The sequence below is a fragment of the Triticum dicoccoides genome, chromosome 6A (genome assembly GCF_002162155.2).
Source record: "Triticum dicoccoides isolate Atlit2015 ecotype Zavitan chromosome 6A, WEW_v2.0, whole genome shotgun sequence".
In the NCBI taxonomy this organism is placed as follows: domain Eukaryota; kingdom Viridiplantae; phylum Streptophyta; class Magnoliopsida; order Poales; family Poaceae; genus Triticum; species Triticum dicoccoides.
This window is the reverse complement of record NC_041390.1, coordinates 23,130,088-23,152,799: the sequence shown is the minus strand read 5'-3', so window position 1 is coordinate 23,152,799 and position 22,712 is coordinate 23,130,088. Positions and strand designations below refer to the sequence as shown.

Below are 22,712 nucleotides of genomic sequence, written 5' to 3'. Positions count from 1 at the left end.
GCATTTTGCGGTCTAGCCGCCCTCAACTTGTTTGACGAACGGATCTACAAAGACGCGAAGCCATCCTGTATTTGGGAACAAAATTTCTACCCATCTTTAGCCTGGTTGTAACTTTCGGAATTCAACATTGGATCCGCGCTCCTGTTTGGCCAGTTCAACTTTGAGCACGAGCTGCATTTTGAGTTAGCAAGGTATCTAGCACATGTAAACCATTGTGTCATGCACTCAGAAGCAATTATGTCTTCTACAATGATCACAAAGAGCAAGTTTCACGGAGCGGTTTTGTGTCTTTACGACGGTCACCGCTGACCATCGTCGGCTTCTTCATTCATACATGCTGCAAGGTAAGCCATGTCGGAGCGAGCGGAGGAGGCTGATTGCCACGAGGAAAGGGAGGAGGAGCAAAGCAATCTGCGTGGTACAGGTGGAGATGGAGATCTAGTTGCTCCAGCGCGCTGGCTGTACCCGGTGTCTCTCTTCTCTGAACGATTCCTTGTCAACCCTTCCATATTTACCTGACAAGGAAAACAGAACAACATGACATACAGTTTTGCGTCTAAAAAGAAGATGAAAGAAGGGGAGTGAAAAGAACAGACTGGCCGGTGATCCTTCTAGTGCGACTTCAGAGAATTAAACTACAAGAAAACACTACTGAAGGAGCTCTCGGCTGACATGAAAGGGCTAAAAAGAAAAGAACACACATATAAAAAAAGATGGCTTCGCCCGGGTTGGAACCGGAGACCTTCAGTGTGTTAGACTGACGTGATAACCAACTACACCACGAAACCTTTTCTGTTCAAATTTTGATTTAGAATCCTTTTGTTCGGAGAGTTCACGCTGGAGCTTCCCCACCGCAAGCTATCAGGCACTTGATCAATTTATTTACCGTATCAGTATTCTTCACGTCAGGCAGTGGCTGATGGTCACAAGTGTCGCAATCTTTCTTCAAAGCGTCATTGTGGAGGTGTGCTCATCCTTCTCCCTGCGGCCTTGTCTCGCGAGGTAAACCTCAAGTTCTTGGATCGGGTGATGGAGGCGTCTTCGTGTCTTTCTCCCCTTTTGAGGGCATCGTTTCAGAGCTGACTACGACAGGGAAACCGGTGGTTGGGGGTATCTTATCCGCGTGGTTTGTTGAGGAAGTTGTACTAGGGACGATGACATCTGCTTGGCACAAATGATGGCATCAAGATGAGTTTAGGCCGTGGCTCGAACTCTGGTAGTTGACTCTTTTCGGTGGGTCCGATGAGTTCTTCTGTGGTTCACTGGGTTGTTGTGGAGTCGGAGCTGCGGTGGAATGAGTCCAGCTGGTGATGATGGTGGGCACTTGATGGTCGCTTGCGGTGGGCCCAGTTGGTGTAAGCCCTGCATATTTCCCTTGCGATGGTTGTAGACAAAGTCGAAGTTGTCGGTCGCTAGCGTGTGTGGCCAGTTGTTGGCATGGGCCATCATGGCCTGTGTACAACTATTTGTGGGTTGGGTTTGTTGGTGGGGCTCTACTATAAAGTCTGGGTCGTTTGTTCGGGGGCAAACAATGATGATGATGTGCTTGCGACCTCTTCGATGGTTGCCTTTTTTTTGCTACTCTGCACGTCAAGTGACCAGTTGGTCAATGTTGGGCATTGTGTGTGGGTTGAATTGTGTTGGTTTTAGCCCAATTTTCTCCTAATTAACCTAATAATTCTTGTTTATTTATTGATTAATAATGAAAATGGCAAAATAAATACCTTGCCCGCCCTTGACCCCCGCGTCGCCCGAGTCGGGCGACTCAGAGGAAACTCTAGACGCCGGTGGCCGGCACCCATCCTCCACCTGCCCCCGCGTCACTGCCACCAGAGGGCTGGCCGACGAAACCACGCCCGGCCTTGGGATGGTGCGGCGGGGCTGTCTTTCCTCCCCCCTGTTGGGGACGTTGCAGAAAACAAAAATTTTCCTACTCGTTTCACCAAGATCATCTAAGAGTTCATCTAGCAACGAGTGATTAGATGCATCTACATACCTTTGTAGATCGCGAGCGGAAGCGTTCAAAAGAACGGTGATGATGTAGTCGTACTCGATGTGATCCAAATCACCGATGACCAGCGCCGCACCTCCGCGTTCAACACACGTACGGAACAGCCACGTCTCATCCTTCTTGATCCAGCAAGGGAGGGAGGAGAGGTTGAGGGAGATGGCACCAGCAGCAGCACGACGGCGTGGTGTTGATGGAGCTGCAGTACTCCGGCAGAGCTTCGCTAAGCACTATGGAGGTGGAGGAGGTGTTGAGGAGGGAGAAGGAGGCAACCAAAGGCCAAGGCGTTCAGGTATGAAGTCCCTCCTCTCCCCCACTATATATAGGGGTGCCAAGGGGGGGTGGCCGGCCCTAGGAGATCCAATCTCCTAGGGGGTGCGGCGGCCAAGGGGGGTTTCCCTCCCCCCCAAGGCACCTAGGAGGTGCCTTCCCCTCCTAGGACTCTTCCCCTTTCAAACCCTAGGCGCATGGGCCTATGTGGGGCTGGTGCCCTTGGCCCATTAGGCCAAGGCGCACCCCCTACAGCCCATGTGGCCCCCCCGGGACAGGTGGACCCACCCGGTGGACCCCCGGGACCCTTCCGGTGGTCCAGGTACAATACCGATAACCCCGAAACTTGTCCCGATGCCCGAAACAGGACTTCCCATATATAAATCTTTACCTCCGGACCATTCCGGAACTCCTCGTGACGTCCGGGATCTCATCCGGGACTCCGAACAACATTCGGGTTACTGCATATACATATCCCTACAACCCTAGCGTAACTGAACCTTAAGTGTGTAGACCCTACGGGTTCGGGAGACAAGCAGACATGACCGAGACGACTCTCCGGTCAATAACCAACAGCGGGATCTGGATACCCATGCTAGCTCCCACATGCTCCACGATGATCTCATCGGATGAACCACGATGTCGAGGATTCTATCAACCCCGTACGCTATTCCCTTTGTCTATCGATATGTTACTTGCCCGAGATTCGATCGTCGGTATCCCAATACCTCGTTCAATCTCGTTACCGGCAAGTCACTTTACTCGTACCGTAATGCATGATCCCGTGACCAGACACTTGGTCACTCTGAGCTCATTATGATGATGCATTACCGAGTGGGCCCAGTGATACCTCTCCGTCATACGGAGTGACAAATCCCAGTCTTGATCCATGTCACCCAACAGACACTTTCGGAGATACCCGTAGTCTGCCTTTATGGTCACCCAGTTATGTTGTGACGTTTGGCATACCCAAAGCACTCCTACGGTATCCGGGAGTTACACGATCTCATGGTCTAAGGAAAAGATACTTGACATTGGAAAACTCTAGCAAACGAACTATACGATCTTGTGCTATGTTTAGGATTGGGTCTTGTCCATCACATCATTCTCCTAATGATGTGATCTCGTTATCAATGACATCCAGTGTCTATAGTCAGGAAACCATGACTATCTGTTGATCAACGAGCTAGCCAACTAGAGGCTCACTAGGGACATGTTGATGTCTGTTATTCACACATGTATTACGATTTCCGGATAACACAATTATAGCATGAATAAAGACAATTATCATGAACAAGGAAATATAATAATAATGCTTTTATTATTGCCTCTAGGGCATATTTCCAACAGTCTCCCACTTGCACTAGAGTCAATAATCTAGTTACATTGTGATGAATCGAACACCCATGGAATTCTGGTGTTGATCATGTTTTGCTCTAGGGAGAGGTTTAGTCAACGGATCTGCTACATTCAGGTCCGTATGTACTTTACAAATCTCTATGTCTCCATCTTGAACATTTTCACGAATGGAGTTGAAGCGACGCTTGATGTGCCTTGTCTTCTTGTGAAACCTGGGCTCCTTGGCAAGTGCAATAGCTCCAATGTTGTCACAGAAGAGCTTGATCGGCCCCGACGCATTGGGTATGACTCCTAGGTCGGTGATGAACTCCTTCACCCATATTGCTTCATGTGCTGCCTCCGAGGCTGCCATGTACTCCGCTTCACATGTAGATCCCGCCACGACGCTTTGCTTGCAACTGCACCAGCTTACTGCCCCACCATTCAAAATATACACGTATCCGGTTTGTGACTTAGAGTCATCCAGATCTGTGTCGAAGCTAGCGTCGACGTAACCCTTTACGACGAGCTCTTCGTCACCTCCATAAATGAGAAACATTTCCTTAGTCCTTTTCAGGTACTTCAGGATATTCTTGACCGCTGTCCAGTGTTCCTTGCCGGGATTACTTTGGTACCTTCCTACCAAACTGACGGCAAGGTTAACATCAGGTCTGGTACACAGCATGGCATACATAATAGAACCTATGGCTGAGGCATAGGGGATGACGCTCATCTCTTCTATATCTTCTGCCGTAGTTGGACATTGAGCTGAGCTCAATTTCATACCTTGTAACACAGGCAAGAACCCCTTCTTGGATTGATCCATATTGAACTTCTTCAATATCTTATCAAGGTATGTGCTTTGTGAAAGACCTATGAGGCGTCTCGATCTATCTCTATAGATTTTGATGCCTAATATATAAGCAGCTTCTCCAAGGTCCTTCATTGAAAAACTTTTATTCAAGTAGGCCTTGATGCTGTCCAAGAGTTCTATATCATTTCCCATCAATAGTATGTCATCTACATATAATATGAGAAATGCTACAGAGCTCCCACTCACTTTCTTGTAAACGCAGGCTTCTCCATAAGTCTGTGTAAACCCAAACGCTTTGATCATCTCATCAAAGCGAATGTTCCAACTCCGAGATGCTTGCACCAGCCCATAAATCGAGCGTTGGAGCTTGCACACTTTGTCAGCATTCTTAGGATCGACAAAACCTTCCGGCTGCATCATATACAATTCTTCCTTAAGGAAACCATTAAGGAATGCCGTTTTGACGTCCATTTGCCATATTTCGTAATCATAGAATGCGGCAATTGCTAACATGATTCGGACGGACTTCAGCTTCGCTACCGGTGAGAAAGTCTCATCGTAGTCAACCCCTTGAACTTGTCGATAACCCTTAGCGACAAGCCGAGCTTTATAGATGGTCACATTACCATCCGCGTCTGTCTTCCTCTTAAAGATCCATTTATTTTCTATGGCTCGCCGCTCAACGGGCAAGTCAGTCAAAGTCCATACTTTGTTTTCATACATGGATCCTATCTTGGATTTCATGGCTTCTAGCCATTTGTTGGAATCCGGGCCCGCCATCGCTTCTTCATAGTTCGAAGGTTCACCATTGTCTAACAGCATGATTTCCAAGACAGGGTTGCCGTACCACTCTGGTGCGGAACGTGTCCTTGTGGACCTTCGAATTTCAGTAGGGGCTTGATCAGAAGTATCTTGATCATTTTCATTAACTTCCTCTCTAGTCGGTGCAGGCACCTCAGGAACATTTTCTTGAGTTGCGCCATTTTCCGGTTCAAGAGGTAATACTTCATCAAGCTCTACTTTCCTCCCACTTACTTCTTTCGAGAGAAACTCTTTCTCCAGAAAGGACCCATTCTTGGCAACAAAGGTCTTGCCTTCGGATCTGAGGTAGAAGGTGTACCCAATAGTTTCTTTTGGGTATCCTATGAAGACGCATTTTTCCGACTTGGGTTCGAGCTTTTCAGGTTGAAGTTTCTTGACATAAGCATCGCATCCCCAAACTTTTAGAAACGACAGCTTAGGTTTCTTCCCAAACCATAATTCATACGGTGTCGTCTCAACGGATTTCGACGGAGCCCTATTTAAAGTGAATGCGGCAGTCTCTAAAGCATAGCCCCAAAAAGAAAGTGGTAAATCGGTAAGAGACATCATAGATCGCACCATATCTAACAGAGTGCGATTACGACGTTCGGACACACCATTACGCTGAGGTGTTCCAGGCGGCGTGAGTTGTGAAACTATTCCACATTTTCTTAAGTGTGCCCCAAACTCGTGACTCAAGTATTCTCCTCCACGATCTGATCGTAGAAACTTGATTTTCCTGTCACGTTGATTTTCAACCTCACTCTGAAATTCCTTGAACTTTTCAAAGGTTTCAGACTTGTGTTTCATTAAGTAGATATAACCATACCTACTTAAATCATCAGTGAGGGTGAGAACATAACGATAGCCACCGCGAGCCTCAACACTCATTGGACCGCACACATCAGTATGTATGATTTCCAATAAGTCGGTTGCTCGCTCCATTGTTCCTGAGAACGGAGTCTTGGTCATTTTACCCATAAGGCATGGTTCGCATGTGTCAAATGATTCATAATCAAGAGACTCTAAAAGTCCATCAGCATGGAGCTTCTTCATGCGTTTGACACCTATGTGACCAAGGCGGCAGTGCCACAGGTATGTGGGACTATCATTATCAACCTTACTTCTTTTGGCACTCACATTATGAACATGTGTAGCATCACGTTCGAGATTCATAAAGAATAAACCATTCACCATAGGAGCATGACCATAAAACATATCTCTCATAAAAATGGAACAACCATTATTCTCATATTTAAAAGAGTAGCCATCTCGAATTAAACGAGATCCCGATATAATGTTCATGCTCAAAGCTGGCACTAAATAACAATTATTAAGGTTTAAAACTAATCCCGAAGGGAGATGCAGAGGTAGCGTGCCGACGGCGATCACATTGACCTTGGAACCATTCCCGACGCGCATCGTCACCTCGTCCTTTGCCAGTTTCCGCTTATTCCGCAGCCCCTGCTTTGAGTTACAAATGTGAGCAACTGCACCGGTATCAAATACCCAGGAGCCACTACGGGCACTAGTAAGGTACACATCAATTACATGTATATCACATATACCTTTTGTTTTGCCGGCCTTCTTATCCGCTAAGTACTTAGGGCAGTTCCGCTTCCAGTGACCGCTTCCCTTGCAATAAAAGCACTCAGTCTCGGGCTTGGGTCCATTCTTTGGCTTCTTCCCGGCAGCTTGCTTGCCGGGCGCGGCAACCTCCTTGCCGTCCATCTTGAAGTTCTTTTTACCCTTGCCTTTCTTGAACTTAGTGGTTTTATTGACCATCAACACTTGATGTTCCTTCCTGACTTCTACCTCTGCTGATTTCAGCATAGCAAATACTTCAGGAATGGTCTTTTCCATCCCCTGCATATTGAAGTTCATCACAAAGCTCTTGTAGCTTGGTGGAAGCGACTGGAGGATTCTGTCAATGACCGCATCATCCGGGAGATTAACTCCCAGCTGAGTCAAGCGGTTATGCAACCCAGACATAGTGAGTATGTGCTCACTGACAGAACTGTTTTCCTCCATCTTACAGCTGAAGAATTTGTCGGAGACTTCATATCTCTCGACCCGGGCATGAGCTTGGAAAACCATTTTCAGCTCTTCGAACATCTCATATGCTCCATGTCTCTCAAAACGCTTTTGGAGCCCCGGCTCTAGGCTGTAAAGCATGCCGCACTGAACTAGGGAGTAGTCATCGAAACGTGCCTGCCAAGCGTTCATAACATCTTGTTCTGCAGGGAGAACGGGTGCGTCACCAAGCGGTGCTTGTAGGACATAATCTTTCTTGGCAGCTATGAGGATGATCCTCAGGTTCCGGACCCAGTCCGTATAGTTGCTGCCATCGTCTTTCAGCTTAGTTTTCTCTAGGAACGCGTTGAAGTTGAGGACTACGTTGGCCATTTGATCTACAAGACATATTGCAAAGATTTTAGACTAAGTTCATGATAATTAAGTTCAACTAATCAAATTATTAGTGAACTCCCACTTAGATTAGACATCCCTCTAGTCATCTAAGTATTACATGATCCGAGTTAAACTAGACCGTGTCCGATCATCACGTGAGACGGACTAGTCAACATCGGTGAACATCTTCATGTTGATCGTATCTTCTATACGATTTATGCTCGACCTTTCGGTCTTCTGTGTTCCGAGGCCATGTCTGTACATGCTAGGCTCGTCAAGTCAACCTAAGTGTTTGCATGTGTAAATCTGTCTTACACCCGTTGTATGTGAACGTCTGAATAAAACACCCGATCATCACGTGGTGTTTTGAAACAGCGAACTGTCGCAACGGTGCACAGTTAGGGGGAACACTTCTTGAATTTATTGTGAGGGATCATGATATTCACCGAACCTCGATGGCGAGATCCGATCTGTTATTGCGGCCCGATCTTTCACGGTACTCCACCTTCAGAGCAGTAATCTCTCGCCCGCGCACGCGATGTACACGAAGTAGAGGGTTTGAACCTTGCGGCTCAGCACGAGAGAAACAATCTGTACGACAGCACCTCACACGCAAAACAATTTCCTCACAGAAATCGCAACAAAGAGGTTTTCTAAAGCTACCTCAAAAACTTGATACGGGTGTCTACCCCTAAAAACACATCTGTCTATTTCATATCAAAATATAACCTGCATTACATGGGACACATAACTTGGCTTTATAGTAGTAGCCGGCCTAGAAACAAAGCTAAACTCACGTGGACTCTTACTTTTATCCTAACTAACAAAGAATTAACTAATTAAATATTCGCCAACCTGATAACAAACTAGACTCCTTATTTTGGTCGTGGCGTCTCTTTCTCGTGCAATATGCGTGTAGGTGGACCCCACCCAACAGCCTTTAAACACAACAGATCCCATACAGAACATGTGTAAGACTGATCCTTCTCTTTCCTTGGTAAAAATAGAAAGATAGATAACATCTTGATCTCCTTCCGTTCAAACCAATTCTCCTTCCTTTCATCCCAAAAAATATGTGCGTGCATTCCTTTGAAACAAAAAAGAATGCTTGACTGATCTCCATGCTGCATTAGCACATAAATGAGGAGTATTATTTTTCCATACCGCATGTGAGGCCACGTCCTCATGCTGATTTGCATCTAGCAAGTCTCTTCCAGAATTTGCATGCGCCACGTCCTTTTCTTTTTTTTCTTTCATCCCAACAAGATCTCTGCTGATGCAATAATTAGCATACCTATTAGTTATGACCATATCATCCTTTCCCCCTTGAAGCAAAACCGTTCTCGGTTTCGGTTCGTTCTCTTCTGTAGTACTTTTATTTACAGACGGAACAATGTCCATAAAAATTTCAGCGGCTTCAACCTTCTTTGTGTTCACTTCTGATGCAGCTTGAGCAATATCTCGCTTTCGACGATCAGCCATATAGTTCTCTGATGTGTACAACTCAAGTGGTACGTACTGTCCGCCATGAACAAAAGAAAATTCACCAACCGAATGATATGTCAACTGCCTTTTATCCGTCCATGGTTTTCCTAGCAGTATCGAACATGTATGCATGTGCACAGGAAGCACATCACACATGACCCGATCACCATATCCGCATAGAGTAAACCGTACCTCGATTCGATGCATGATATTGACAAACCTGTCCTTCCACCAAAGCTCGTAAGGTTCTGGATGTTCAATCAACAACAGGTTCAAAGCATCAACCATAGTCTTACTTACTAAATTCATACTCGAATAACAATTCATCAAAGTTGCACAACTCGCCGGCCCGACACGCACGCACGTAAAGCATTGGTACCACGGCAAGGCACGCAATGGATCCTTTTCCACCGACATCATCATTTGCGAGCTACAATCTTTCCTCATGATAAAAAATTCAATAGAACTCGAAGAAAAATATTGTACCGTGAACAACCTTTGCTCTGAATACCAACTGATATTCATCGAACCTCGATGGCGAGATCCGATCTGTTATTGCGGCCCGATCTTTCACGATACTCCACCTTCAGAGCAGTAATCTCTCGCCCGCGCACGCGATGTACACGAAGTAGAGGGTTTGAACCTTGCGGCTCAGCACGAGAGAAACAATCTGGACGACAGCACCTCACACGCAAAACAATTTCCTCACAGAAATCGCAACAAAGAGGTTTTCTAAAGCTACCTCAAAAACTTGATACGGGTGTCTACCCCTAAAAACACATCTGTCTATTTCATATCAAAATATAACCTGCATTACATGGGACGCATAATTTGGCTTTATAGTAGTAGCCGGCCTAGAAACAAAGCTAAACTCACGTGGACTCTTACTTTTATCCTAACTAACAAAGAATTAACTAATTAAATATTCGCCAACCTGATAACAAATTAGACTCCTTATTTTGGTCGTGGCGTCTCTTTCTCGTGCAATATGCGTGTAGGTGGACCCCACCCAACAGCCTTTAAACACAACAGATCCCATACAGAACATGTGTAAGACTGATCCTTCTCTTTCCTTGGTAAAAATAGAAAGATAGATAACATCTTGATCTCCTTCCGTTCAAACCAATTCTCCTTCCTTTCATCCCAAAAAATATGTGCGTGCATTCCTTTGAAACAAAAAGAATGCTTGACTGATCTCCATGCTGCATTAGCACATAAATGAGGAGTATTATTTTTCCATACCGCATGTGAGGCCACGTCCTCATGCTGATTTGCATCTAGCAAGTCTCTTCCAGAATTTGCATGCGCCACGTCCTTTTCTTTTTTCTCTTTCATCCCAACAAGATCTCTGCTGATGCAATAATTAGCATACCTATTAGTTATGACCATATCAGATCATCTTATTTACTACCGTCGTTCTAAGTAAACAAGATGCAAAACATGATAAACATCACATGCAATCAAATAATAAACGTGACATGATATGGCCAATATCACATAGCTCCTTTGATCTCCATCTTGGGGCTCCATGATCATCTTGTCACCGGCTTGACACCATGATCTCCATTATCATGATCTCCATTATCATGATCTCCATCATCGTGTCTCCATGAAGTTGCTCGCCAACTATTACTTCTACTACTATGGCTAACGCGTTTAGCAATAAAGTAAAGTAATTACATGGCGTTTCTTGATGACACGTAGGTCATATAAAAGAATAAAGACAACTCCTATGGCTCCTGCCGGTTGTCATACTCATCGACATGCAAGTCGTGATTCCTATTACAATAGCATGAACATCTCATACATCACATATAGATCATTCATCATTCATCACAACTTTGGCCATATCATATCACAAACCACTTGCTGCAAAAACAAGTTAGACGTCTTCTAATTGTTGTTGCAAGTTTTACGTGGCTGAATTAGAGTTCTAGCAAGAACGTTTTCTTACCTACGTTAAAGCCACAACGTGATTTGTCAACTTCTATTTACCCTTCATAAGGACCCTGTTCATCGATTCCGCTCCAACTAAAGTAGGAGAGACAGACACCCGCCAGCCACCTTATGCAACTAGTGCATGTTAGTCGGTGGAACCGGTCTCAGGTAAGCGTACGTGTAAGGTTGGTCCGGGCCGCTTCATCCCACAATACCGCTGAAGCAAGAAAGGACTAGTAACGGCAAGAAAGTTGACAAATCTACGCCCACAACAAATTGTGTTCTACTCGCGCAAGAAGAACTACGCATAGACCTAGCTCATGATGCCACTGTTGGGGAACGTTGCAGAAAACAAAAATTTTCCTACTCGTTTCACCAAGATCATCTAGGAGTTCATCTAGCAACGAGTGATTAGATGCATCTACATACCTTTGTAGATCGCGAGCGGAAGCGTTCAAAAGAACGATGATGATGTAGTCGTACTCGACGTGATCCAAATCACCGATGACCAGCGCCGAACGGACGGCACCTCCGCGTTCAACACACGTACGGAACAGCCACGTCTCCTCCTTCTTGATCCAGCAAGGGAGGGAGGAGAGGTTGAGGGAGATGGCACCAGCAGCAGCACGACGGCGTGGTGTTGATGGAGCTGCAGTACTCCGGTAGAGCTTCGCTAAGCACTATGGAGGTGGAGGAGGTGTTGAGGAGGGAGAAGGAGGCAACCAAAGGCCAAGGCGTTCAGGTATGAAGTCCCTCCTCTCCCCCACTATATATAGGGGTGCCAAGGGGGGGTGGCCGGCCCTAGGAGATCCAATCTCCTAGGGGGTGCGGCGGCCAAGGGGGGTTTCCCTCCCCCCCAAGGCACCTAGGAGGTGCCTTCCCCTCCTAGGACTCTTCCCCTTTCAAACCCTAGGCGCATGGGCCTATGTGGGGCTGGTGCCCTTGGCCCATTAGGCCAAGGCGCACCCCCTACAGCCCATGTGGCCCCCCCGGGACAGGTGGACCCACCCGGTGGACCCCCGGGACCCTTCCGGTGGTCCCGGTACAATACCGATAACCCCGAAACTTGTCCCGATGCCCGAAACAGGACTTCCCATATATAAATCTTTACCTCCGGACCATTCCGGAACTCCTCGTGACGTCCGGGATCTCATCCGGGACTCCGAACAACATTCGGGTTACTGCATATACATATCCCTACAACCCTAGCGTAACTGAACCTTAAGTGTGTAGACCCTACGGGTTCGGGAGACAAGCAGACATGACCGAGACGACTCTCCGGTCAATAACCAACAGCGGGATCTGGATACCCATGCTGGCTTCCACATGCTCCACGATGATCTCATCGGATGAACCACGATGTCGAGGATTCTATCAACCCCGTACGCTATTCCCTTTTGTCTATCGATATGTTACTTGCCCGAGATTCGATCGTCGGTATCCCAATACCTCGTTCAATCTCGTTACCGGCAAGTCACTTTACTCGTACCGTAATGCATGATCCCGTGACCAGACACTTGGTCACTCTGAGCTCATTATGATGATGCATTACCGAGTGGGCCCAGTGATACCTCTCCGTCATACGGAGTGACAAATCCCAGTCTTGATCCATGTCACCCAACAGACACTTTCAGAGATACCCGTAGTCTGCCTTTATGGTCACCCAGTTACGTTGTGACGTTTGGCATACCCAAAGCACTCCTACGGTATCCGGGAGTTACACGATCTCATGGTCTAAGGAAAAGATACTTGACATTGGAAAACTCTAGCAAACGAACTATACGATCTTGTGCTATGTTTAGGATTGGGTCTTGTCCATCACATCATTCTCCTAATGATGTGATCTCGTTATCAATGACATCCAGTGTCCATAGTCAGGATACCATGACTATCTGTTGATCAACGAGCTAGCCAACTAGAGGCTCACTAGGGACATGTTGATGTCTGTTATTCACACATGTATTACGATTTCCGGATAACACAATTATAGCATGAATAAAGACAATTATCATGAACAAGGAAATATAATAATAATGCTTTTATTATTGCCTCTAGGGCATATTTCCAACACCCCCACCCCCACCCCCCGCCAGATCTGTTTGGCAGCGGCGGAGGCTGCCTCTCCCGGCTTCCCCTGCTCGCTGGCGGGGTGGGTGCTTGCCTCGGCCGAACTTCCCCCGTGGTGGCTCACTGTCTGCCCCGGACGCGATTTGGACGCCCTTTCTAGCTGATTGTAGTGCTCCGGCCGGCCAGCCATGGCGGCCGGTTGAGCCCTGCTAGCTGCGGCTCCACCCATCTGCTCGAGCTTTAGGACCGCCTCTTCTCGAGGCGGCCATGCAGGCTGTTGGATGCGGTTGTTCCCGTCGGTGGTTGCCTTTTGGATTGGTTGGGAGTTTGGCTGCGTGTGAGACCACTTCGACGACGACAACGACGACCACTACCACCCCCAGGGGCGGCTTCAGCCCGGTGGGCATGGACCTGCGTTCATGACCGGTCGGTGCGGCTTCGGACTGGACGAGCCTCGGGAGATGCGCTCTTTTACGGCTTGTTGGCTCCTTTGGCTCGTTGGCTCCTCGGCGTCTCTGCACCACCACCACCTAGCGGGTGCCTTGGTTAACCATCCATCCCAGTGCATCTACGTCTCTGGCATGTTCTGGAGCTGAATCCCCTTCCAGCTCCTTTAGTCCGTCTGCACTCATGCTGCCCTGGTCCCCGTGGCCCGGATCTGTGCCTCCTTCTAGATCTTGTCTTGTCCGAGGCTACGGTCACCGTCCCATCCCCGCCGCCTCTCATTCCGCGCAGCCACACATCCTTCCCCTCCTCCAGAGTTCTCATGTCCGGCGATGCCCGATTCCTCCTTCAACGTCGTGCGTGGTTCCCCTTCCCGCAGTCGCAGCTCCAGCCTATGCCCGACGACCTCCTCCTCGACAGTGTTCCAACGGCTTGAAATTGGCCTGGGCTAAACCCTACATCTTATGCTAGCAGCAGCGACACCCGCCGGTGCTGTCCGCTTCTTGAAGGCGCTGCCATGGCCGTTTTATGTGCCCTCTTCGAGCATTGGGGGAAACTCCAGGTCCGAGTTTCCGGATCGGATGACGATGGTGTCTAGGTGTCACTATTCTCCTTCATGAAGGTGTTGTCTTGATTGCTCGCACATCCTCGGTGCTGGCTTCGGAGTTTTGGTCGTCTAGTTGTTGATTGGATTGCTTCTCCAGTTGGCGAGTTTAGCCGTGTTCTTCGTTGTTTGGGTCGAGCATCTTATGTCTCTTCGCTTCGATCATCATGTTCACGCCCCTTTGCGTCCATGCCATGTGTTTTACAAGCTCATTTACTAATTCTAACTTTTTCTATTAATGTAATGATTGCGTATTGGCGAAAAATAAATAAACGCATCCCCGGTTCCCCACCCGACTCCTTTCTTCTTCAAGGAAAAAGAACTCATTTTCCTCTTGCTTGCGCGTGCTAGCGGTTCCCAAATCCCACCAGCGCCGCCACAAGCCGCCGGTCGCCGGTGGCCGCTCCCCCGGATCCCGCCGTCGCCGCTCCCTCGCTTCCTCCGTAGTGCACGCATCCTCCGCCGGACGCCGCCCCACCTCCCCCGTCGCGCAGAGCATCCAGGCGGGACGCCGACGCCCTCCCTCTTCCTCGACGCCCATCTCCTCGCCACCGCCCTCCTAGGCGCCCCCTCCTCGACAACGACCCGAATCTGCCTCTTCTCCAACGCCGGCCGCCGCGGATCTGCATCTGCCTCGTCGCCGGGCGGTGAGCTCCTCTTCCACTCTCGTGCGTGTGCTAGCTGCTGCCGCTCGAGCTACTGGTGTTGTGCTGCTGCTTGTGTTATGGATTGGTGGTTGTGTTGATGCTAGTGGCTGCTTTTCTCGGAAATTTGTCAATTTTTCAATTGAAGCATGTGTACACAGTGGGGGCATTTTTTCCCCTAATACACAGCGGGCATTTTACTTGTGGAGATAGTGTGCATTGCTCTGTTGTTTGTAGATAGTGCTTAATGGACTTTTTTTATTTTTGATACACTAGTACATTTTACACATCGCACTAATACAGCGGTCTGGCGCATAGGTGAAGTACAGATGCAAAAGCAGAAATGCATCTGTAGCTGGTTAATATCACAAGTGTTCCCTAAATGGAAGTAGAGATGCAAGTATCAGTACTGATGCGAATGTGATTCAAGTATCAGTACAAGTGTTGGTTGCTATCTCTTATTTTTTGACATGCCTGACTCGTCAAAATACTGCATTGTAGCTGTGAAAGTGTTTGACTTATACTTGCTTGTTCTTTGAGTTTTCTTGCTTACGATGACCCATTATGTGGATGAAACTATTTTCTTTCTCCTCCAGGATGTTCCTCGCCAAATCCAAGGAATCGATGCAGTATCAGGTCATGGAGGGGAGGAAGGGCATGCAAGAGTCAGACACTGCACCTGTTGTTCAAGTACCCAGAGAGCCTGCCATCGTTATCAATGGTGTCCCAGACTTTCCTCCTGATTTCGCATCTGGTTCACAACTTGCAGTAAGAGATGCCCCGCGATCTGGAGTTGATCATCGCTTTGGTGAATGGCTAGTAGAGAGGAAAGTGAGGAAGTGGTTTGGAGACAAGTACTATGCAGGGCAAGTTGTCAGGTATGACAGTGGAAACAATTGGTACACCGTTGTCTATGAAGATGGAGACCAGGAAGATCTTGAGTGGCACGAACTGGAGGAGATCCTGCTACCGTTGGACATAACCATTCCACTCAACACACTTGTGATGGACAAATTCAATCATCAGAATATTGCTCCTGACTACAGAACTAATGTTGCTAGCAATCAGATGGTGGTCAGAGCGGTAAATCGCCAACAGTCAAACAACCTGCCACTACCAGGGTGGCTTCAGGCGTCAGCATCAGCAGGAGAAAATGCTCTAGTATGTCTGAAACCTAGTGATCAACCTAAGAAAAGGGGCAGGCCTCGAAAGGATAGAAGTACATCAGGTGATATTCAACCTGTGCGCAAAACAACAGGTGATATTCAACCTAAAAAAAGAGGCAGACCTCCAAAAGAACCTGGAGAGAAGAGTATTGATAGGCGCAAATTAGAGACTGTCAGGGCAGAAAAAGTGAAGAGAGAAAGCATGCTTCTGCGAGGGCCACCACCTGGAAGCCAGTCATTCTAATAATCAATATCACTGTTCCAATATCTAGTTGACATCTCTAAATATTCCAGTCTATGTATGCTTGCGACACTAGCTTTCAATGTACTTTGTACAACCCAACCCACCGTACTTTTAAATCTATATTTACTATGCGACTGCTGCTGTCATATCAAATTCTTCTCCTAGACAAGTATATCTGCATGCTGTTTAAAATTCTTCTGGTACAGTCTTTAGGAGTTCTCCTTGTGGAAATGGAACCTAGTTGTGGTTAATTTCTTTTCCTGTGCAAGTACGTCTGCAACCTGTTTAAAATTTCTTCTGGTATAGTCTTGCAACTTCTCCTTGTGGAAATGGAACCTAGTTGTGTTCGTCTGGCTGAATTCTTTTGAAAGATCCTTGAGTTGTTTCACGAGTGCTGGAGATCCACAATAGATGGAAAACACCTGTAGATTCATGTACATGATAACTATTGCTTGCACTACAGAGTGTTGTTGTGAGTTCTGATGTTTGAATTTGTCCATCACAAGGTGTTCAGCGAATTTATCTCACCTATGCGAGACTTCTTGTGAGTTCAGAGAACAATTCGCTCCAGTTAGGTCTTGTAAAGTGCATACCAATCTACAAGAGAGGTATCAGCAGATACCTTGCTTCCTGAGACGGTATCAACACCATTTTTTGGCATTTGGAGTGACTGAACCATGGCAATCAGCGCGGTGAATCCCTTGCGTGTGTGCTACTGGTGGAGACGGAGATCTACTCTGTGCGCGCACCTCTCTTCTCTGAATGATAATTCCTTCTCAGCTCTTCCATGCTTACCTGACAGACAGGAAAACAGAACACCATGACATACAGTTTATCTGCAGCTATCTATGCAGTTCCAAATTGCATTGAGTTGCTCTTAACAAGATGATACGATACAACGGCGAAGAACTGATAGAATTAAACTTCAGGAAAAAAAACTACTTAATGAGCTTGGCTGACATGTGTTCAGAGAAGAACACACACAAAAAATGAAAAAAAAATGATTAAATGGCTTCGCCCGGGTTTGAACCGGAGATTCCTAGTGGGGTTAGCGATCAGGCAATCAGTTTATTCTTCAGGTGAGATAGTGGCTGATGGTCAATTTGTACTATGGAACACCCACGGTGGGGTAGATTCTGAACAGTCTTCTAATTTCAGATCATGATTTGGATTTTATCAATTAGTACTTTCTATGTCCAGAGTGTCAAACACAATACATATATATGGCGCATGTACGTTGTAACGTGACAGGAGAGATCTGAGATATGCGTGATAGTTAGCTAGGAGGTAGTTAGCCGGATTCTTATCTGTTGTAACTAGCTAGGTCTATCTCCTCCCTTTCTTCTTCCTCAAGATGTAACTTGGATTCTCTCCAACCGATTGTATGCGCTTCAGGGTTATTGCGCCCCTGCTATATAACACGTAACACGTCCCCTCATACGAGGTAAGACGTTTCTGCCTATCGCACATGGTAATCAGAGCCATCTCTCTTCCAATCTAAAACCCTACCGATTCCAATCGTGCCTAGCCGTGTCTTCCTCCTCCTCCTCCGGCGCCTTCCAACCTAGCCTCAATGGCCAGGTCACCGAGAAGCTGTCCCGCACGAACTACGTGCTGTGGCGCACGCAGATCACGCCGCAACTGCGTGGCGCCGGTGTCTTCGGCCTCGTCGACGGTACCTCGCCGGAACCAGCCAAGCTCCTCTCCACCAAGGACAAGGACGGCAAGGAGACACTCACGCCCAACCCTCTCCACCCTATCTGGGTCAGGGAGGATCAACAGGTGCTCGGCTACCTGTTGGCCAACCTCTCCAAAGAGGTGCTCATCACGGTGACCACGGTCACCACGGCGCAGGCGCTCTAGACAACGCTGGTGAACATGTACTCGTCTCAGTCCCTAAGCCGCGTCAACAACATCCGCACTTCCCTCATCAACGCACGGAAGGGGCACCGGTCCGTTGCATCCTACTTCGCCACTATGCGCGGACTGGCCGATGAACTGGCGGCGGCCGGCAAGCCGATTCAAGACGATGAACTCATCTCCTACATCCTCCATGGCCTTGATCAGGACTACCAACCCCTGGTCTCGGCTCTGGACGCCCGCGTCATGCCTGCCTCCCTCGACGAACTCTTCTCCATGCTCAGCAACTTCGATCAGCGCATGGCGCAGTTCCACGGCGGCTCCGGTGGCGGTTTCAAGTCCTCTGCCAACGCCGCGTCTCGTGGGCGTGGTGGTGGCTCTCGTTCGCGTGGCTCCTCTCATGGCAAGGGGAGGTCAGGAGGTGGTGGACACAGCGGCGGCGGCGGGCGATCTGGCAGCAGGGGGCGTCGCGGTGGTGGCTCTGGTAGGACTCGCCCGGACACTCCGCACTGTCAGATTTGTGGCAAGGTGGGCCACACAGCCAAAGACTGCTGGTACCGATACGAGGAGGATGGCGATGATTCTCAAGATGAGGACAAAATCGCCGCGGCTGCAGAAGGCTCCTACAGGGTTGACACCAATTGGTATGTCAACAGCGGCGCCAAAAACCATATCACAAGTGAACTTGAAAAAGTCACAATGAAGGAAAAATACCGTGGAAAAGATCAGATCCACAAAGCCAGTGGAGAAGGTATGAAAATACGTCACATTGGTCATTCAATATTTAGTACCCCTAAACGTAGCATCCATCTTAAGAGAATTTTGCTTGTCCCTAGTGCCAATAAAAACCTCCTTTCCGTTCATAGAATTGCCATGGATAATCATGTGTTTCTCGAATTTCATCCCTATTTTTTTTATCAAGGATCAGGCAACGAAGAAAATCCTCTATCAAGGTAGATGTGTTCGAGGGCTTTACCCGTTGATTCCGGAGCATAGGAGGTTCAATAAACAAGTCTATGGTGTTGTCAAGGTCTCGTCAACACGGTGGCACGATCGATTAGGACATGCTTCTTTTTCTTTAGTTGAGAGATTACTTAGGAAGAATAAGCTCCCGTTTGTTGGTGAGCGTCATGATGAAACAATTTGTGATTCCTATCAAAGAGCTAAAAGTCATCAGTTACCTTATCCTATATCCACTAGTGTCTCCACAAAACCATTGCAATTAATTTTTTCTGATGTTTGGGGTCCGGCCCCCAGTTCTGTTGGTAGACACACATACTATGTTAGCTTTATTGATGACTATAGCAAATTCTCTTGGATCTATCTTCTCAAGAAACGATCCGAGGTTTTTCAAGTTTTTCAAAACTTTCAAGCTCTTGTTGAATGCAAGTTTGACAGCAAAATCATTGCTGTACAATCTGATTGGTGAGGAGAATACGAGAAACTCAATTCCTTCTTCCAAACTCTCGGTATTTCACATCATGTGTCATGCCCTCACGCTCACCAACAAAATGGCTCGGCCGAACACAAGCACCGCCACATAGTTGAGGTTGGGCTTGCTCTTCTAGCCAGAGCTTCTATGCCTCTCAAATTTTGGGATGAAGCTTTCCTCACGGCTGTTCACATAATCAATATGCTCCCTAGTCGCGTCATCAACAATGAAACTCCTGTTGAAAGGCTTCTCCACACCAAACCAGATTATAAATCCCTTCGCGTTTTTGGGTGCGCATGTTGGCCAAATCTTCGTCCTTATAATAACCGCAAACTCATGTCCACACAATGTGTGTTTCTTGGCTATAGTGCCCAACACAAGGGTGTAAAATGCCTTGAAGTCTCTACTGGCCGTGTCTATATCTCTAGAGATGTGGTTTTTGACGAAACCAAATTTCCCTTTGCTGATCTTCATCCAAATGCCGGCGCACTACTTCAAAAAGAAATTCTCCTTTTGCCACCTCACCTCACTGGTTTTGATCACGGGGGAACATTATTAATGATCCATTGTTGACTAACCTTACTAATGGCGAACATGAAGTGTGTGCTGATGAAACAGGAGGAAACAACGAAGAAAATGAAGTTGAAAATGGCCCAAACGGTGAAAAAATCGGGCCTTATTTCATGTGTTGCGAATCAGGAGACAGATTCTCCTCGGGATCCATTCCGTGTCAGGAAATCAGATCCTCCCCGGGATCAGCAGCTGCAGGCGAGGGCGCAGCTGCTGCAAGATTCCCCTCGGGATCCGCTGCTGCAGGCGAGGGTGCAGCTACTGCGGGCACACGCGCCGGCTCCGAACCCACGGAAGACACGTGGCGTGCAGCCGCTGGCCCGAGCGGTGCGCGTTTCCGTGGCCAACCCGTGTGCTACAAGCGGCGGCCTCCGACACGCTCCACCGAAGCGGGGCCCAGCGTGGGCGCGGGATCCAGCGCAGATATTCCTGCGCACACCACCCAGCCGACCGGCGCGGAACCCCACTCTGATCTGCAATCATCGGCGCATGATGAGCGGCTGAGATCTTCTGCGGCCATCGCAAGGGCTGTCGCGAATGCTGGCCACAAAAGATCAGACTGGCCTCGCGTCCACTGACTCCGATGCTGATTTGGTCTCGGGATCTCCTGTGCAACATGCTGGATCTTCTGCAACTACAGATTTACCTTCTTCATCTCCGAGACGCACTCGGCTACAAAAAAGGTGTGACAAAACCCGTTAATTACAAACACATGACTAAGTATGGCATGATTTGTTCCACAGGAGAACCAGGTGAACCAAATACAGTGGAAGAAGCACTTGGTGATGACAAATGGAGAAAAGCTATGCATGAAGAGTACATGGCTCTAAAGAAAAACAAAACGTGGCACTTGGTTCCTCCACAGCATGGTAAGAATTTAATTGATTGCAAGTGGGTATTCAGAATTAAAAGAAAATCTGATGGAACCATTGATCGTTATAAGGCTAGGCTCGTTGCAAAGGGTTTCAAACAACGGTATGGTATAGACTATGAGGACATCTTTAGTCCAGTTGTAAAAGCTGCTAGCATCCGTCTTGTTTTATCTATAGCTGTCTCTAGAGGCTGGAGTCTTAGACAGTTAGATGTTCAGAACGTGTTTCTTCATGGTGTTCTGGAAGAGGAAGTGTTCATGAAACAACCACTTGGGTTTGAAAGCAAAAGTGTTCCCTCATATGTGTGCAAACTGGACAAGGCACTATATGGGTTGAAGCAAGCTCCAAGGGCATGGTATTCTCGCCTTTGCCATAAAATGCAGACACTTGAGTTTGTTCCATCAAAATTTGACACATCATTGTTTATCTACAACAAGTCCAATACTTGCATCTTTGTTCTCATCTATGTTGATGATATTATTGTAACAAGCTCATCTAATGAAGCCATTACAGGACTGTTGAAAGATTTAGGTGCAGATTTTGCCTTGAAAGATCTTGGAGACTTGCACTATTTTCTTGGAATTGAGGTGAAGAGACACAAAGAAGGACTTCATCTCTCTCAAGAAAAGTATGCAACTGATTTGGTAAAAAAGGCTGGTTTGCAAGGTTGTAAACCCTCACCTACTCCCTTATCCAGCTCAGAAAAATTATCTCTTACAGAAGGAACACTCTTGAATCAAGAGGACAGTACAAAATACAGAAGTTTAGTAGGAGCATTGCAATATCTTACTCTTACTAGGCCTGATATTTCTTTTGCTGTTAACAAAGTATGTCAGTTTCTTCATGCACCAACTACTGTTCATCTGACAGCTGCCAAACGTATAGTCAGATACATCAAAAACACCTTGAGCATTGGGTTGAACTTTAGCAAATCATCCTCCAGTCTTGTCAGTGCTTTTTCTGATTCTGACTGGGTAGGCTGCCTAGATGATAGACGATTAACTGGTGGGTTTGCAATATATTTTGGACCTAACCTGATTTCATGGTGTGCACGTAAACAAGCTACTGTCTCTAGATCAAGTACAGAAGCAGAGTATAAAGCATTAGCAAATGCTACAGCAGAAATAATATGGGTTCAGTCCATGTTAAAGGAGCTCGGTGTTAAGAGTACACAAGCTCCATGTTTATGGTGTGACAATCTTGGTGCCACCTATCTTTCTGCCAATCCAGTTTTTCATGCAAGAACAAAGCATATAGAGATTGATTTCCATTTTGTCAGAGAAAGGGTTGCTCAGAAACAACTTGACATTCGCTTTGTGCATTCCAGAGATCAAGTTGCAGATGGTTTCACAAAGGCCTTGCCTGTACGAAGCTTTGAAGATTTCAAACATAATCTCAACTTGTCCAAGTTGTTGATTAAGGGAGGGTGTCAAACACAATACATATATATGGCGCATGTACGTTGTAACGTGACAGGAGAGATCTGAGATATGCGTGATAGTTAGCTAGGAGGTAGTTAGCAGGATTCTTATCTGTTGTAACTAGCTAGGTCTATCTCCTCCCTTTCTTCTTCCTCAAGATGTAACTTGGATTCTCTCCAACCGATTGTATGCGCTTCAGGGTTATTGCGCCCCTGCTATATAACACGTAACACGTCCTCTCATACGAGGTAAGACGTTTCTGCCTATCGCACACAGAGCATATCAAATTATATGTCCAGAGCAACCAAGAACCACCAGTGCTGGT

At 47.2% G+C, this 22,712-nt stretch overlaps 1 protein-coding gene and 1 non-coding gene across 2 annotated transcripts; one reads left to right on the top strand and one right to left on the bottom strand.

The window, feature by feature from the left end:
- Positions 1 to 714: 714 nt before the first annotated feature.
- On the bottom strand, positions 715 to 788 carry TRNAV-AAC. Its single transcript has one exon. It is a non-coding gene; the product is annotated as a tRNA-Val (tRNA).
- A 13,688-nt stretch (positions 789 to 14,476) lies between these two features.
- LOC119319567 lies at positions 14,477 to 16,404 on the top strand. Its single transcript, XM_037594027.1, has 2 exons — positions 14,477 to 14,825; positions 15,419 to 16,404. The coding sequence occupies exon 2, from the start codon at positions 15,420 to 15,422 to the stop codon at positions 16,230 to 16,232; it is 813 nt and encodes a 270-aa protein (XP_037449924.1). The 5' UTR covers positions 14,477 to 14,825; position 15,419; the 3' UTR covers positions 16,233 to 16,404.
- The last annotated feature ends 6,308 nt before the right edge of the window (positions 16,405 to 22,712 follow it).